Source organism: Pocillopora verrucosa, chromosome 7, assembly GCF_036669915.1.
Source record: "Pocillopora verrucosa isolate sample1 chromosome 7, ASM3666991v2, whole genome shotgun sequence".
Classification (NCBI taxonomy): domain Eukaryota; kingdom Metazoa; phylum Cnidaria; class Anthozoa; order Scleractinia; family Pocilloporidae; genus Pocillopora; species Pocillopora verrucosa.
In genome coordinates, this window is record NC_089318.1 from 24667311 (window position 1) to 24683408 (window position 16098).

The following is a 16098-nucleotide window of genomic DNA, read 5'->3' on the forward strand; positions in this document are numbered from 1 at the left end:
TCCAAGCTGGACAACAAGATCTTTGGCTGTAGTACAGAGGATCATTAATTCTCTAAAACAGACAAAATAAAGAAAGAGAAGTTTCTTCAACAAGATTCTGCTGTGTCTCATAATGAGAGGACCAACCTTGGTTTGGCTTTTCATCCAATCAGACCCAGGTATTTTAATTTGAGACAGGTGCTGGAGAGTGTCATTAAATTCCAAATGGAAATTAGCCCAAAGTGTTCGGCGAGCACACAAAACGTCATGACGTCAGAGACAGCCAAACATTAGAAAATTTATGCGAATTTGTCCGTATGTATTGATTGCTACGATCTATAGTTGTTTATCATTGGAAACATCCGTCCACCGCAAACTGAGGTGTATGAGCCGCCGAGTAGAAAGTTCCCTCGACGCGAAAAAACTTCAAAATCATGGTGAATATTTGTAACAGACGATAAATAACTTTTTTGGGGTTTTAGCACTGCGCTGATTGCGGCTAGTCTGCAACTCGCCCGTTTAAATGAATACTCGCATTGGGTTATAAACTCAAATGCAAGATAGCGCGCGCAAGGCTCAGACATAGAGGATAAGTTGGGATTTATTCATGCCTCTTCCAAGGCGTTTACTCGCTTTAGCTCGGTGTCCGATGTTTTTATTTTTTTTTAGGTTGAACGCCAGCTTACTGAAGAACAAATTAATGGTAAGACGTCGCTTAACTTTAAAATATCTAGAGATGTTATTTATGTATTTTGATTGTAACACTACAATGTTGCGCTGACCAGACGAGAGCGCTTGTAATAAAGCTAAACTATCTCTTCGTGCGCAGAGTTACGTGAGGCCTTCTCGCTTTTCGACAAAGATGGAAGTGGGACTATTTCGAATGAAGAGCTCGAAGTAGTAATGAAGTCTCTTGGACAGAACCCAACTGAAGACGAACTCCAGGAAATGATTCGCGAAGTCGATGTGGATGGTAAATTGCTTTTGTCTTAAATGTCAGGTCACTTGAAAGTTTTGCTCCTCAGCCTAACTGTCAGCTGACGAAAATCCTTCAAGAATCTTCACAGAAACAAACAAAAATCATACTTACTGCAAAAAGTTGACGAATTTCGTAGGATAAACCAGAACAGTTTTTAATCTGGTTTATTTTATCTGGATTACAAAAACTTTAACAAGTTCGGTTTTGTGTAGATTTTGCGCAAATGTGTAAAGTGTTGCAGAAACGTGAGAAGGAAGATTTTGTATTTGTAAACGTTCTCTTCAATATAGAATTAGAAGTGAAATGTGATAAATCAAGCGGAGACTCCTTCACTTTTAACCATTTTTGTTCCCTGTGGGATTCCGTTCGGCCCCGCTGGAAAAAAGGAAAAATTAATCTACACTTAATCACCAAACACGTCCTAACAATAATGTGAATTTTCTGCAGCCGGCTGGCGATTTTTTACGAGCTTCTTTCTCGAGTGGCAAATTTTATCGGCTAGGGCTTAAAAATTTTAAGATTAACCACTTTTCTTTTTTAAAAGTGAGAAATATTTCAAATTTAATGGAAAATTAATTTTTCTTAGATTCCATTATTTTTCTGTCCACTTACAAGGAAATCCAGATTAACATAATGAAACCTTATGCACGTATTACTATACACTTTCCAATTTCCAAACGCTTTCACGAAAATTGATTTTGTTTTCTAATGAGTGCAAGAAACACATGCATTCCTCTTCCTTCAAAATTTTAATCACAGATGGTTCCTCAAAATCAATTAATTTCTTTAGTAGCTTTTCTTTTTCTGTTCTTTAGAGACTCGACTTTCGTTCATTTTCTTCATCGGTGCGTGATTTTCAGGAAAGTTTTTACCGAAAAAATAAACATAGAACCATGCCGATATACGAATCTTTTTCAATTATTAGTGAAGCTTATTTTCGATTCGCGCAGGTTTGAAAAAAAATTTCCTAACACAATATATTACTAGTAAAAAAAGGCTCACATGATAAAAAGCTGCAAAAAGATAAGATTTTTGCGAAATGGAAATATTACATGATTTCAATCGGAAGAAATGACCAAGTTGTTTGCATTGTAATATTTGGAAATTTGAATGTGTTTTTCTATTCATTTCTCTCCGGATCAAACAACCAAACACATTGGTGATCTTTGGTATGTAAATTTTAGTGGACTTTTCTTCAAATCTCATATTGCATTTCAATGATAAACAAACATTGATTAGTTATTTTCTGTCGCAATGAAATCCAACTGTCGAATGGTGAGATAAGGAGAGATAATGGTCAACTCTTTGGCTGTTCTTTTTGGCGGATCAAACAGTCTGGTACTGACTCTAAGTTTTCTCAGTTCGAACATAGGTGTTAACATTTTCATTGTCTAAGACCAATATTAATGGAGCTTCCTAACAATGGTCTTCGCCTTACAGGGCCATGAGTACACGCTATGTAAAGCAATGGCGCCTGGGACGTAGAGATAGTTTGCACATTCAAAATACATTCCTTGGAATGATTGAGCTTTTTAGCCACCGCTGCACATTGAGCCTGTTCTTATCGGTGATTGAGCGGAGATGAGTTTTGGCATTCTATGGTAACTGAAAGGGGAAGTCAGGTTGAGACGAATATCATGAAAAATCTGGAATATCTTCACGCTTCATTTGGACTCGATCAGGAAGTCACGTTTCAGACTTATTTGATTTAATCAGCACCGAAACGTGTCTTGTTTAGTGTGAAGAAGGCTATGTAATCGTTGATCGATTTCAACTTACGTCAAGAGCTGAGGCACATTTTCTTTTGGAGCAAACAAAAAAGGCAATTTAATGAAAAAGAAGCGCATGTAAAGCAAATGCCAAAGTGAATAAGTTCTTAAAAAACAACCGGGAACATAAATGAATTAATCAGCCGGTCGTCAGCTGTTGCAGTTAGCTCGACGCGAAGAAAGTGTTTACACATACCTATATCTCAATCTATCGCGTCGATAGTATTTTCAGACTTTCTTTAATTGAACAAGAGAGGCTTTCTTCAAAATTGGGAATTTTCAGTTCATTGTCTTTAAGATCCTACGTTCTTCACATAGGATCTTAAAAACTAGGGCACAAATTATCTCGGAAGAAAAGCGTTTCAGTGCCTGAAGCCAAACAGTGTAGTTAAAAAAAAAAAAAAATTTTTCCAAACCAAATTTGTCATAAATCTTTCAACTCACGAAATGAGTTTGATTAACTTATCCATGAGGCTTGATTAATTCAAACATAACCAGCTCTTTGTGATTGACAGAGAGACTTCATTCATCTGCGAAATTATGTTATTTTTACCAAAAAAGCATCCAGCATCTTGTACTCCATTTAAACTTGTGTCCACGAGGTACAACTTGTCATCTCATTTTGGTAAATTTTAAAGGCGTATCCCGCTGTTTGAAGCTACGACAACGCTTTAGCAGAGACGAGATACTTAATCAGGAGTATCGTTTGGACTCATTTTCAATCAGTTTTCATCAGTTTTCTGTATGGGATGCTGTTTGAGTTTTGTTAAGCTGCTATCAGATGTTCTTAGGCTTTTTTCGCGAAAGACGTGCGGCAGCCAGCGAGCTGAAGTAACCTCATGTTCCTTAAAAAGATCGCTCTTCTTTAGCGAGCATCTTTGGAGCAGGGTGAATTATCTAAACCACTGTCGCATTAAAGCAGCATTCCCCTTAGATATTTGGGAACTTGTTAAATATCTGTACATGTACATAGGTTAAACGCTGCTGAAAATGTCACGATATCGCAGCTTTCCCAGATCTTTAGTGTTTGGTTGGAAGCATATATAGTTGTTTTTGAACACTACTAAATAAAGACGGCTTTTTTAAGAGTTAATTGTTCAGGTGAAAAAAAAAGCTCTATACTGAAATATAATTTTAAACCACCAATAATGGGATTATCTCTCATCAAAACACCGCCCTATGAAATTTAACATTGAATTACAAATAAATTACATCACAATGTCAAGGTCTTATTTGGTCTTAATTTGAAAATAAACCTTTATTTGCATTGTTTTTGGATTAGTTATTTCAAATTCCCTTCAGAATTTCTGTCGACAGCCCGTCTGCCCGATTAATCCGGCTTTTGTTTGAATCAAATTATGGACATATTTCCTAGTAGTTTCAACAAAGAATCAATAAATTAAAGTGTTTATGTAAAAATAAAATATAAATGTCTTGTGGCTGAACGCGAAATGGTCGCGGATGCTTATTTACTGTCAAGAATTTGACCATAAGTACATCTTGAAAAAATTTGATCTCAGTTGTATCTTTCATGATAACTAAAACCTTTGGCAGTCATATCAAATAACCGCAAGTGAAAATAGCTGTTGTTATGACCAGTAGCTTGTGTAAAGCAGTACGATAGAGTACCCTTAGATCGGAGAGGGTTCCAATATTTCGCGGTCCGTTTTGAAAGCAAGTTTCAGTTGTAGGATGAGTAGTGTTACCGCAAGTGAAGGATTACTTAGCACTGGAATTACGTACGAAGTGGATAATGGCCTTTTTTGGAAAGTAGTGACTCGGAACAGTTTAAACAAAAGATCGCGAAAGTGTTGATTAAGTACACTGAGAAGTTCTCAAATAAGTAAGGAAAAGTCGTCCATTTTGTGGAAGAAGAAGAAGGACGTTAAAATTTCAAAACAATTTTAGAAGGAAAAAAACCCATAGCACTTAGGGCTTGTTTTGGTCCAAGTTCGTAGACTAACCATCTTACCGTCGAACAGATGTCAAAATGCTACCACATAGTTGAAATTGCAGTTGCATACTGGAAGATTAAACGAACCGCTGACCGTGATGCAGCACATTTTAGTTTGAGTTCTTATATTTTTTTGTCTCCAACTCGTCCACCCGTGTTGCAATCTTTAACGCAAGATGATGTTTGTTGGAATACGATGAATTTCATTTCGTTACACACTCGTGACTGTTATTTCTACTTTTTTCATTTAACTTCTAATATATTATGTTTAGTTTGAATCGTATGTTTATGCGGAGATTCAGTTCACGAAATATTATAATGCAGCTAATACGAAATCCTTTTGTTATCTTAAGGAAACGGTGAGGTAGATTTTGAAGAATTCTTGCTAATGATGAAGAAACAGATGCAAGCGAGAGACACTGAGAGCGAAATAAGAGAGGCATTCAGAGTGTTTGACAAAAATGGAGACGGAATGATTAGGTATTTTCAACCTTTGACACTTAGTTAGGTTTCAAAAATAAAATTCTACGCAGTTCATTTTACAATTCTTTTGAAGTCAAGAACGTCTGACAATTAAGTAAAAAGATATCTTGATTTATATAAGACACGGTCAGTCAATACTTTCTAATTTACATTTAGTGGTAAGTAGCCCTTTAAAAAGTTGCTATAAATAATACCGTCAGGCGTTAAGGGCCGGGGTAATCGGAATTAAGCAATGTTCCAAAAGCCTCCACAGAATGGCTTATTCACCTATGTTCTAGGTAATTCTATCAGTTCCAGACCACGCCTCATTCCAACAATGAGTCCGTAACAATGGAAAAAATATACAATACCTGCTTTATTTCCCTGTTTTAATTTCCTAATGTGCAAGAATGGGCCCCATGTTGTTTAGTATTTATATATATTTACTTACTTATTTCTTGACCGATTGTTCCGACAGTCATTCAGAACTTCGTAATGTCATGACGAGCCTCGGAGAAAAGTTAACAGAGGAAGAAGTCAGTGAAATGATGAAAGAAGCGGATCTGAATGGAGACGGATACATCAACTTTGAGGGTATAACTAATAAACTGTTTGTGGACAGTTTGCTCTTTGATATCTTGACAGTTTCAGACAATAAATGTATCTAGTAAATTAAAAAATGATACTGTTCGGGAGATATATGATCGAGAAAAGTAAAAAAGAAATATCACATCATATTGCACATGTCTCAAAATCTAAAGCGGGAAAGAAAATGTGGCCCGGTAGTTACCGTCTGGTTTTAAAAAGCCTGAGTTCGAGTTTCCGGCCGGGTATGGGTAACTGTGTTGGCGTTCTCGGCTAAGACACCCATGATAATAAATGGCTACCAGTAAAAAACAAGGTGGAATAACATCCTGTAAAGTAAAAGCGGCAACACTCCTCGTCGTTTCATGTTACAGAAACTGAGATAAACTCTCTTTATAAGACCACTTAACCCTTTTAACAAAATCCCTCCCATAACGAAATGCCCAAACTAAGATGATCTACTCGTTTTTTTAATTCACATTATATTGAGATAATCATTTCTTTCCTCAGAGTTTGTGATCATGGTGACAAACATTGAAAAGAATCCAGAGGCTCCCCCTCAATATTTGTTGGCTACTAAGTAGTTTATGAATCGATCAGACATGATTGGAAAGTTTCTTCATCTACCACTGAAGAGTTATTTATTGTCCATAAAGAAAGACGCAGGAGTGAAGTATAAATTAGAAGAAAGTGTATATGGCTTGTAAATATATATGTAAATATGTAAATATAACAGTATTGTGGGGCACAGTTAGGCCTTTTGACATGACATTTCAGTTCAGAGTTGATTCTCAGCAAAGTTCAGTATGCAATCATCTTTACATTCAAACATAAGTCTTAGCGGTTTATTTGGCTTACCCGCCGTCATCCTAAGATTAAGGACTGTAAAAGCTTTTAAAATTTTACTCTCTCCACAATTAATTAATATTGACCTGTATGCTGTTCACTGCCTTTGTTGTACGTTATCTCATGACTGACTGACTTACTGACTGACCGGTCAAATAATCTGTTAACGTTACGGTCATTTTTTCCGTACATCATTTCCTGATCGACATACTGAAGTTCTGCTTTATACACTTGTTGTACTGAAACACTTTTGTATCACTTGATAGTTAATATCAGCATTAAATTTACGTCAAACAGTTTCGTTTCCTCTGTGCTCTTTGGCAGTTGAAAAAAACTTTGAGGCCATAAACCCTGCAAGTGTATTTAGCATCAGCCTAGAGTTTTCTTTTTTTACGTTGTATTTCTTTTTATAAGGTTTCAAGAAAAAGGATACTTAATCCATCTGTCAACCTCTAAGCTTTTCCTGACTTCAGTTAACTGCTGATGGCAGTGTGGACTGAGATTCAAAGCCATGGAAGATAAACGATTCGCATGGGAAAGGGAAGGCGTAATGTGAAAGTACATATGGAAGTGGGAGTTGAAAGATAAGGGGAATCGAGTAGGAATGAGATGTAAGATTGTAGAAAGGTGGAAGATAAGATATAAATGCACAAAAGGGGGTTTGGAGACGAAATACACAAAGTTAGACATAGTGAGATAAGGAATGAGATTTAACGGTACCGTAAGGGAGGGGTTGAAGACGGGTTCATACAAGGGATCGTTTCTCGGTTCACATAAAGCTGGGAGATGGCAGATTCAAAGGTACACATAAGGGAGGAGAGAATGATTCATATTTATAGGGAGGGGATATAAGATAAAATAAAATTATGGCAGGCTTGGAGATGACGGAAATACAGGTAAGTCTGTTCGGTGGGAGAGAGATACTAAGTAATATAATAGAGGGGTAGGAGTGAGAGACATCGGTGCCCACGGATATTTTCAAAAGGAGAACATTCTTTTAATGCTATTTTTATCAAGGATATCTACAAATAAATAAATCTCTCGAAGGTAAGCGTTTTCCAACCTCGCGGTTTTGGGGAAAATAATTTTTGGTTTGAAAAATTGGTAGGTTTGACAAATAGAGACTAAATCAGGGCTGGAAAAAAACTTTGGCTTCTAAAAGTAAAATTAGTTTTTGTTTCCTATATATTTGCGACTTCGATGAAATTCTTTGGGGCTCCAAGTTATATGTTATCTGACCGCGTAAGACTGAAGCCGATTTCTTGAAAAAGACGTCTGCATTGCTATAGCTCAGCGGTCTCAACCCTAACAATGAATCCCAGCAATCTCCACGGCTTACAGAATATTCGCGGTAAACTTCGATTCTTAATGAAATGTACGAAATATTTTGGCTTCCTGTACTATGGCAAACTCCATCAACAACAATTTTCTGGGAAATCAGAAGAGACGAAATTTTATCTACAACCCGGTTGCATCATGCTCAAGAGTAAGCAATCCGCTTGAACCTCAGCATAGGAACTCGGCAAGTGTTGTCCATGCTCAATCAGTGGTACGAACCCCTGTACATCGGGAATCACCGCACAAAAAGTTTAAAAGTTGCCATAGCTTATCTGACAGAAAAGCAGATGATATTGTGGCACAGGAAGCTTGTCGTGACCTTCCACTCGATGCTTTTGATGACGAAGAGTTTTACACTTTGGAAGATGACCTCGACGACAACGATCTTTTGACAGCTGAACATTTGGACGAATGTGATCAACTCGCTTCATCCAATTTACATCCACTACACCAACAACAAAGTACTGCTGGTAGAAATGTCACTGTTTCCTCGAACGTGGGTCTTGACGAGAATCACGAAGTCAAGTGTACACAAGATTATGTCTCTTTAGCTAATTCAATGGAATTACATGCACCTAATAATATCAAGCCCTTGGTAAAAGGTGAACCATTCTTGAATTCACTCGTGGACCAGCGTAATGGGGTAGTTTCTATACAAAGTAGTGATGTAGGTGGGAACAATGATCGAAAAGTAGAAAGAGGTAATTGTCTTGTGCCAAGGCTCTCAGAAGGTGGTCAGCCAACAGAAATGGACAACTTGAAAAAAGAAATTGAAAGATTCAAAACTGAGTGTGCTGCTGCAAACTCTGCAGTGAAAAGACTGGAAGAGGATAAATTCTGTAAAGATGGAGAAATTAAGATGTTACGTGATTCTCTAGCAGATTATCAAGCAGACGAGAAGAGAAGGCAAGCAGAGAAAAAAGCTGCAGATGAAAAACAAGCTAGAGAACAGAGTGATAGAGAAAGAGAATTGCTTAAACAAGTTGAAAACTTAACTACTCAAATCTCTTTCAAAGAACAAGAAATTTCACAAATGATAGAACAAAACAAAAAAAGAACAGGGTCTTTGACAGATGGAAGTTGTAACAGCCCAAAAAGGAAACCAGTCAATATCAGTGAAACTTTTCCAACTGGTAAATCATTCTTCCAGAAAACATCTCCAGAAAGCAAAGTTAAATCACCAAGGACAAAAGGGATTGAAAAGGATGTTAAAACCCTGAGCAAACAGAACTCACCAAGATTCTCTGAGGGAGAAAATTCAGAAAACACAGGACTCAGTGGCTCTTCCAGTAGCAGTTCTATTGTGGACATAATGAGGGCCCATAGAAGAGATAATCATGCTGCTGAAATAGCCATTACACAATTACTTGTTGAAAAATTTGCAGAAGTGGAACTTGTACAAAACTTGTTATCACCACAAGAAAAAGAGCAGCAGCACATCCTTCAGGAACAAGATGGCTGTGGTAGCATCCTCTCTCTTCTGACAAATTGTTCAAATGTTTACCCTACATCTTCCATACCAAAAACCTCTATGAATGAGACAGATGTCACACATACTTTGAGACTGTTTGAAACTCAGGCTGCCTCAAAACTAGCCAGGTCTACAAGTGGTGTCACTCAGAAAGATTCTTTTGTTATGTCCGACAGCAGTTCTGTGATGCAAACTTTATCTGGGCTTCTAAATTATCACCAAGAAGGAAATGATGAAAGTGAAGAAAAAACCTTAAATTCTGTTTTCAAAAATCGTCATTTGCCAGCAGCAGTTAAACTTCTACCCTTACTGGAGAACTGCATTGCCTATTATGTCCATCAAAGGACAGAACACCATGATGAAAACATTGTCAGTACTTGTTTGCCAAGAAATTCTCCAACAAATGACTCTGCAGAGTCTAGAGAAAGTCTATTTCTTGAAAGTGAACATGCAAAAAAACTTGCAGCATTACAAACAAATGCACTAATTTCACTGAGACTTCTGAACATTCTTGTGCTACACAGCTGTGAAGTTTGTGAATGTATTTTAAAGTCAGCGGTGTATGGTGACGGTAATGAAGTTGACAGTGATAATGTATTAGACACAAATGATGAAATAGCTAAGGTAAATGTTAGTGCGTTTCTCTTCTCGTTAATCATTTCCATTTTGATTCCTAAAAAGTCCTGGGCCTAATTCATAAAGTCACAGTCAACTGATAGGAAAAAGTTCCTAAAATCCCACCCAATTACTTCTTTCTTTGTTAAAACTTTGAAGTGTTCATATAAAACATAGGCTAAAGCTTAGCTGTTAAGACCCTTTTTTGTGTCTTGTTTCAGGTTGTAGAGTTCAGATTTTTTTTAGTATTGTGTCTCGTCATGTGTTTTCCACAGTTGAACGCATCTTAAGATATATTTCCATGTTTTTAATAAGGACGACTTTAGGTGGGTTGAATTAGTGACTAGGTAGAGGGACCCAATCAGAGCCAGAGTTGATGACATTGACAAGAGATAGTAAAAGACCTGCTAAACAAGATGTGACTAATGGGCTGATAATTTAGATTGGCTGTATATGTTATGTCTTTTTCACTTGTGGACTAAAACCAGAGAAAAAAACACTACTCTATAACCAACCATACCATACCTCTGTGGTGTAAAGTTTTTGTTAAATTTTCTAGCAGCACATGCCTTTTACAGTTGCTCAATTATTGTGGGAGTGTTTTTTTATTTTTTTAATTTTTACCTCTATTTTTTTTTTCTTTTTTACAGATTTTCTCAAGTAAAGGAGAAGAAGATGGCTTCATTCAACACCCATTGTTCTCAAGCATTAAAATTGCTGCAAAAAAAGTAATCTATTCATTTTCAACTATCTTTAGTTAGATAGAATTGTTATTTTTGTTTTTAAATGAAAATATACCATATAATCTTTTTAGTGCCTTTGCTACATTTTTATAATATACCAATAGTGATTTTATTTGCACCTAGGCTTAAAAATGACTGTTGAACTGAAGAAAATCCTCACTATTTGAGGGTTTACTTTTGCCACAAAATATTTACTCTGTTGTTAAACAAATGAATATAGAGATGTTGAAATCCTGTGTTTTACCCTTAAAAGATGATATGAATTTTGGTCCTGGTTATTTTCTCTTAAAGAGTCCTGTGGACATTAACTCACACATCTCCAGTTTAGGCAAATTGATGGTGGAGACCTCTGTGGAAACAGGTGTGACAAATGATGTCTTTAACTGATTTTATTTATTTTGAAGGGTAGACATGCTTGTTAGAATGATGGTTATTGCAAAATTGCTTCAATAACTTCTTGAGAGTGATAAATATCTTAAAGTTACTTTGAAAATTATGAGGCCAAAAGCTTTTTACTTGATATTCATGTGGTGCTTACCGGATAATTTTGTTTTTCATTCTGTTGGTTTTGATTTCTAGAGAGGATTGGCAATGAGGAGAATGTTTATCAAACAGATTTACTGGGTTACATGTTCAGATTAATAATACCTCAACCAGTGAGTAGAAATGCTGAATACAAACTACAGTTATGTCAGTAATTCATGCTATGACAAATTTGTTAAGCAAATGCATGCAAATATGAGTTTCTCGATGCTATTATCTGAAAAATGTCATCATTCTTTGAATTATCGTACATAAACCTACCACCTTTGTCATGTAAATCATTTTTCAATGGCTTCACTATAACATTTAAGGTCTTTTCATGTTCTTGTCTCTCATAAATTGTTGCCTGAGACTAATAGTTAGTGTAAATAGAACTGATTGTTCTTGTTTAGACCCCCATGAGGGTAGAAAAGGATTTTTATTTCAGAGTTTTCTCTTTCTTTCTTGTGAGTTCCTTGTGTGTTCTTGTTTATATCACTACTACTGTCAGTGGTAGCACAGAGATTTAGACCTGTTTATGATGTATGGGATTATAGTTTAAGATTTGAATGAGTTGACAATTAAAAGGAAGATTGACTTAAGAGACTGAGAATAAGTGCTGCTCGTTTATTTAGACACACTTCTTCCTCAAGTCTCATATAGGTCAGTAGCACAGGGCCTGAGGGAATGATCTAAAGGTTTTACATTTGACTTTTGATAGGATCACTAGTAACTTATGGCAAAAAAAATCACCTAATTTATGTGGTGGCAAATTTGATTAGTTTTTCAAGTAATGTATTTCTGTGATAAGTCAAGGCAATGTTAACATTTTTTATTTTTTTAATTGAATTATTTAGAATAATTCTGTGAATGTTGCTCATGATACTCTACAAGTCCTCACTTCACTGGCAAGAAATTGTGAAGTTAAATTCTTCCCAAGGTTTGTAAATGCTAGAACAGTACAATGACTTGTTAATAAGGTAATAACAGACACCTGAACTTGGTTTTGGGACAGCTTTGCCTAACCATCAGCTTTATCAAATAACAATAAGCTCAGCCTTGATAATTCTTAAAATCACATTCAACCTTTTCCAGTGATAGCAAATTATTTGTTATTATCTGTAGGCTTTACATTCAGATTGCGATTGTGACACCAATGTAAGATAATATGTTTTTTCTAAAAGGAATACAAAAATACAATGTAAAAACAAAGTTATTTTATGTTTCAGACTGTTGCCGTTGTTGACTGAAAACCTTCTTTCACATTGTCTGTCCAAAGACTGGACTCTTAACACATTGTCTTTGGTCACATCACTCCTAACACTTTTAACCAGACACAGCTGTTTTCGAAGAAGACTCTGTTCCCAATCAGGTGAAACATCAAACATTGTGTCAGACTCATGTTTCTGCTTTAAGACAAGTTTTCAGTAGAGACTATGTTGGCAATCAAACATTGTGATCTTGTTTTCATTTTGATTTTGGCTCTGCCTCTGGTATTTCTACTTCAGCTTGTCTATGGACACACCTCAACAGGTTTTTGTGCAGTTGTTTAACAAACTACTCTTTGCTTATCACACAGATGATTGTATTTTACTCAAGATTTATCAGGGATGGCTTTTTAAGCCGGCTAATGCTCCTGACCTATGCTATCAAGGAGTTCATTTAAAGGTACAAAACAGAAACCGTAGAAGAGCCTTTCTAAGAGTCCCCATTCTTCATACCTTCCAGGAAATTTGAATCCCATTATATATGGCTGTGGTGTGTTTTCAGTCGGAAAAGTCTTGGTTTTTTTCTTCCAAATTGAAATGAGTGGGGCAAAGAAAAAAACTTCCTCTTCTGAGATCTCAGACGAACATTCACCTCTCCTTATGACCACATTTCCTATTAAAAATATCTCTTTTGTCACTATAGCACCTTAAATGAAAGCCTCACTTGTAGTGGTGAAAGCAAAGAAACTCTTAAAGTTGTTTAATGAAAATGGATTTTTTCCTCTGTTTTGCTTCTTAGATTTGTACTTTTGTCAATAACCTCCTTAAAAACTCAGACTCATCAGTCTTATTATTTCCCTTGGAGAGTGAATGTCACTGCAACCTTGAGGTGAAGCAATTTTAGAGAATTAAGTGCATCTGCAATATGTAAACTTAAATGCTACTCTTAGTACCTGTAATATATATTTTTTTCTATCCTCTCAGAGTTGTTTATGCACAGGTACCCTTTATTTTTTCTGAAATTTACGAGCATTGGTTTGAATCAACAGCTTTTGAGATGAAATGAAAAGCTTTACCATGTCACATGAACAAACAATTCATGTTTTGCCATATTAATCAATAAATAATCAATAAATAGTGAATATTCCTGACTGATGTATTATGGGTGTTGGTCAGCCTTAGTGTTCGAGGTACAATGTATGTCTGAACCCTTCTGTTTGTTGTGAGAGGGTTATTTATAACACTGGGTGACAAATACTCCCAAATTCCATATAAGTCTTGCTTTCAAAGAGTGAGACCCAAAGTTGTCATGGTTATCCATATTATTACAGCTTTCTTGATTGGTGTATTGATGGAATTACCAAATTATTTTTCAGCTAATCAAGTGCCTTGTATTGATGTTGGATAAAGAACTGAACTCTCTCAGCCAAGTTCCATCTGAGGCACTGACTGACCATACACATAACAGGTAAATTTATTTGTGTTGAAACCAGAGAGTGTTTGAAATTAAAAACTTTGAATCTAAAAATCTTCACAGATTGATATATGATAATATATGCTACACACTTTGAGTACTTTAGAAGGCTAAGATTTTCCTTTCCATGGTGCTAACCTTAACCCTTGACCTAAGACCTGTGTATTGCCGTGTTGTAGATTTATATTTTAAAGTATGGCTACAGGCCCATAAAGTTATCAGAACTTTTGAGAGAAAGGGACCTGATGTAATCAGTCAGTCTATAATTTATTCCACCATGGTTTTCTTGTAGCTGTGTACAAAAATATTCTGTTTGATAGTTTTCTTGTCTTTTTTTCTCAAAATTTTTTTCAGCCACAGTCTAATGTTACTGAGGCAAGGTGTGTTTCTTCTCTCCATGTTATGTCTCAATGATCGAATGTTTGTGGAGCATCGGGCTGAAGTAGAACATCAGTATGTTAATGTTGTGAGCGGTGTTACCAGACTTTACAAGCAGATTGTTGGTGTGATTTCAGAGGCAGAAGGTAATGAAAACACAGTCAGAAAAGTGATTGAAATATTAATTAATGTATGTAATACTAAAAGATTTGTCAACTAGTTGGAATGTATTTTCTATACTTCTCACCTTGCTGTTTATTAATATTAATCACTTAAGTACAACTCATCAACAGGAACTTAGCTTGGCTTTTCATTGCAAATGAAGCCTCAGTTGTGATCCTTATCAAATAGTAAGGGAATTAGACCAGCTATTATGTCACTGGTTAGAGCTTTTTTAGGAGCTTTTAAAGAATTTTATAAAAATTTAATTAGAGAAGTAGTTGCAATCTAGGAGTTAATAAATATGGCAAGGTAATTTTGATCAGTGAGGTTGTTATCTACATGAATAGACCAGTCTGATTAGCCAGTTTTGATTTATGGTAAAGAGCTCAATCTCTGAAGTGAAATGAACTGGCCTACTGACTATAACTCCTTCAAAATTTTTCTGGCTCTTTTATACAGTTGTATGCCAGTTTTTTTTCCTCAGACTGCTAGATCTTTGTGGTCTTCTGATTCTTGGAAACTGATTTTAATTTCATTGTGTGTTCACAACTCTCAATTTACATCATGTTTGGGTAAAATGCTCAGCGGGAAGATCACGAGAGTAGGAGAGGGCAAAAACCATTGTGTTCTAATTGACTTTGTCCTATAGAAGACTAAATTTGATGCAAATTACCTGACAGTGTGGCTGTGGAATCGGTGTTGACTTATCTCATGTCTGGTTTTTTTTTTTCTCAACCAGTATTTGCTGTCCAAGAGTTAGTTGATTTTGAACACATCCAGGGGATTGAGTGGTCACAGGAATCAGAGGATGAAGATGAGACTGTTGAAGGAATGGAACTTGCTGAATGAAATTCAATTTATTCTCATATTTTAATGACTGAAACCTTTCAGTCACTTTTCAGGTCTTCATTAATAATTGCAGTGATCCTTTCTGTCAACATTGGCTGAGAGGAAAGTTTTTAGACAGAAAGAATAAGCCAGGATAGAGGAGAGAGCAACATATGTGCTTACTCGAAAATGTGTTAGAAGGTTTTCTTCTGTGAATGTAATGAAACTTCTGCTTACTTTTTGTTAAAGTAAACTATGATTGATCTAGCTGATATCTGATCCACATGCTCTGACGATTAACCAAGGTTAAGAATTTCAGGTTTCTTGTAATGAAGTGAGGTTTCCTCATGCTAGGTATAGAAGTGTTGTGCAAGAAAATAATCATTTAAAATGTTCTGTTTGTAAAAAGTATCTTTTTATGTGAAATGTTTGTCAACTGTTGATTTCAACAAACTGTTTTAAAATTCTAAGGTGTCTGAATGAGCTGGTGAAATCTTTTTTCATGCAACATCATTAAAGACCCTTAGTAGTAAAAACTATCCTCTTCCTGACCAGAGAGGAAATAGGTCAATTCCTGCCAAAGCCTGAAACCTTTTTTTGCTGTTTGAGGTCCTTCCTTCTTTAAATAAATTTCTCATCTAAAGGATAATTACCTATTTCATTTTTCGGTAACGACAAGTTTTCGAGAAAATGTACCCTACCCATCTTGTGGAAGGTTTTGACCACCCCTCTGGAATTCAAATGACCCGGGGAAGCCCTGAGAGTAGGTCTGCCTAGTTGAGTAT

At 36.0% G+C, this 16098-nt stretch overlaps 2 protein-coding genes across 2 annotated transcripts; both read left to right on the forward strand.

Annotated features, from left to right (window-relative positions):
* The first annotated feature begins 299 nt into the window (after window positions 1–299).
* Window positions 300–6871, forward strand: LOC131791988 (calmodulin-like). Its single transcript, XM_066170451.1, has 6 exons — window positions 300–416; window positions 649–682; window positions 809–952; window positions 5035–5161; window positions 5622–5737; window positions 6239–6871. The coding sequence occupies exons 1-6, from the start codon at window positions 414–416 to the stop codon at window positions 6310–6312; spliced, it is 498 nt and encodes a 165-aa protein (XP_066026548.1). The 5' UTR covers window positions 300–413; the 3' UTR covers window positions 6313–6871.
* A 1059-nt stretch (window positions 6872–7930) lies between these two features.
* Window positions 7931–15739, forward strand: LOC131792092 (ATR-interacting protein). The gene is made up of 11 exons (XM_059109461.2): window positions 7931–10007; window positions 10649–10726; window positions 11033–11102; window positions 11321–11397; window positions 12121–12203; window positions 12493–12635; window positions 12843–12931; window positions 13271–13360; window positions 13848–13939; window positions 14300–14469; window positions 15225–15739. Exons 1-11 carry the CDS (start codon window positions 7977–7979, stop codon window positions 15332–15334), a joined length of 3033 nt encoding a protein of 1010 aa, XP_058965444.2. The 5' UTR covers window positions 7931–7976; the 3' UTR covers window positions 15335–15739.
* Window positions 15740–16098: the final 359 nt, after the last annotated feature.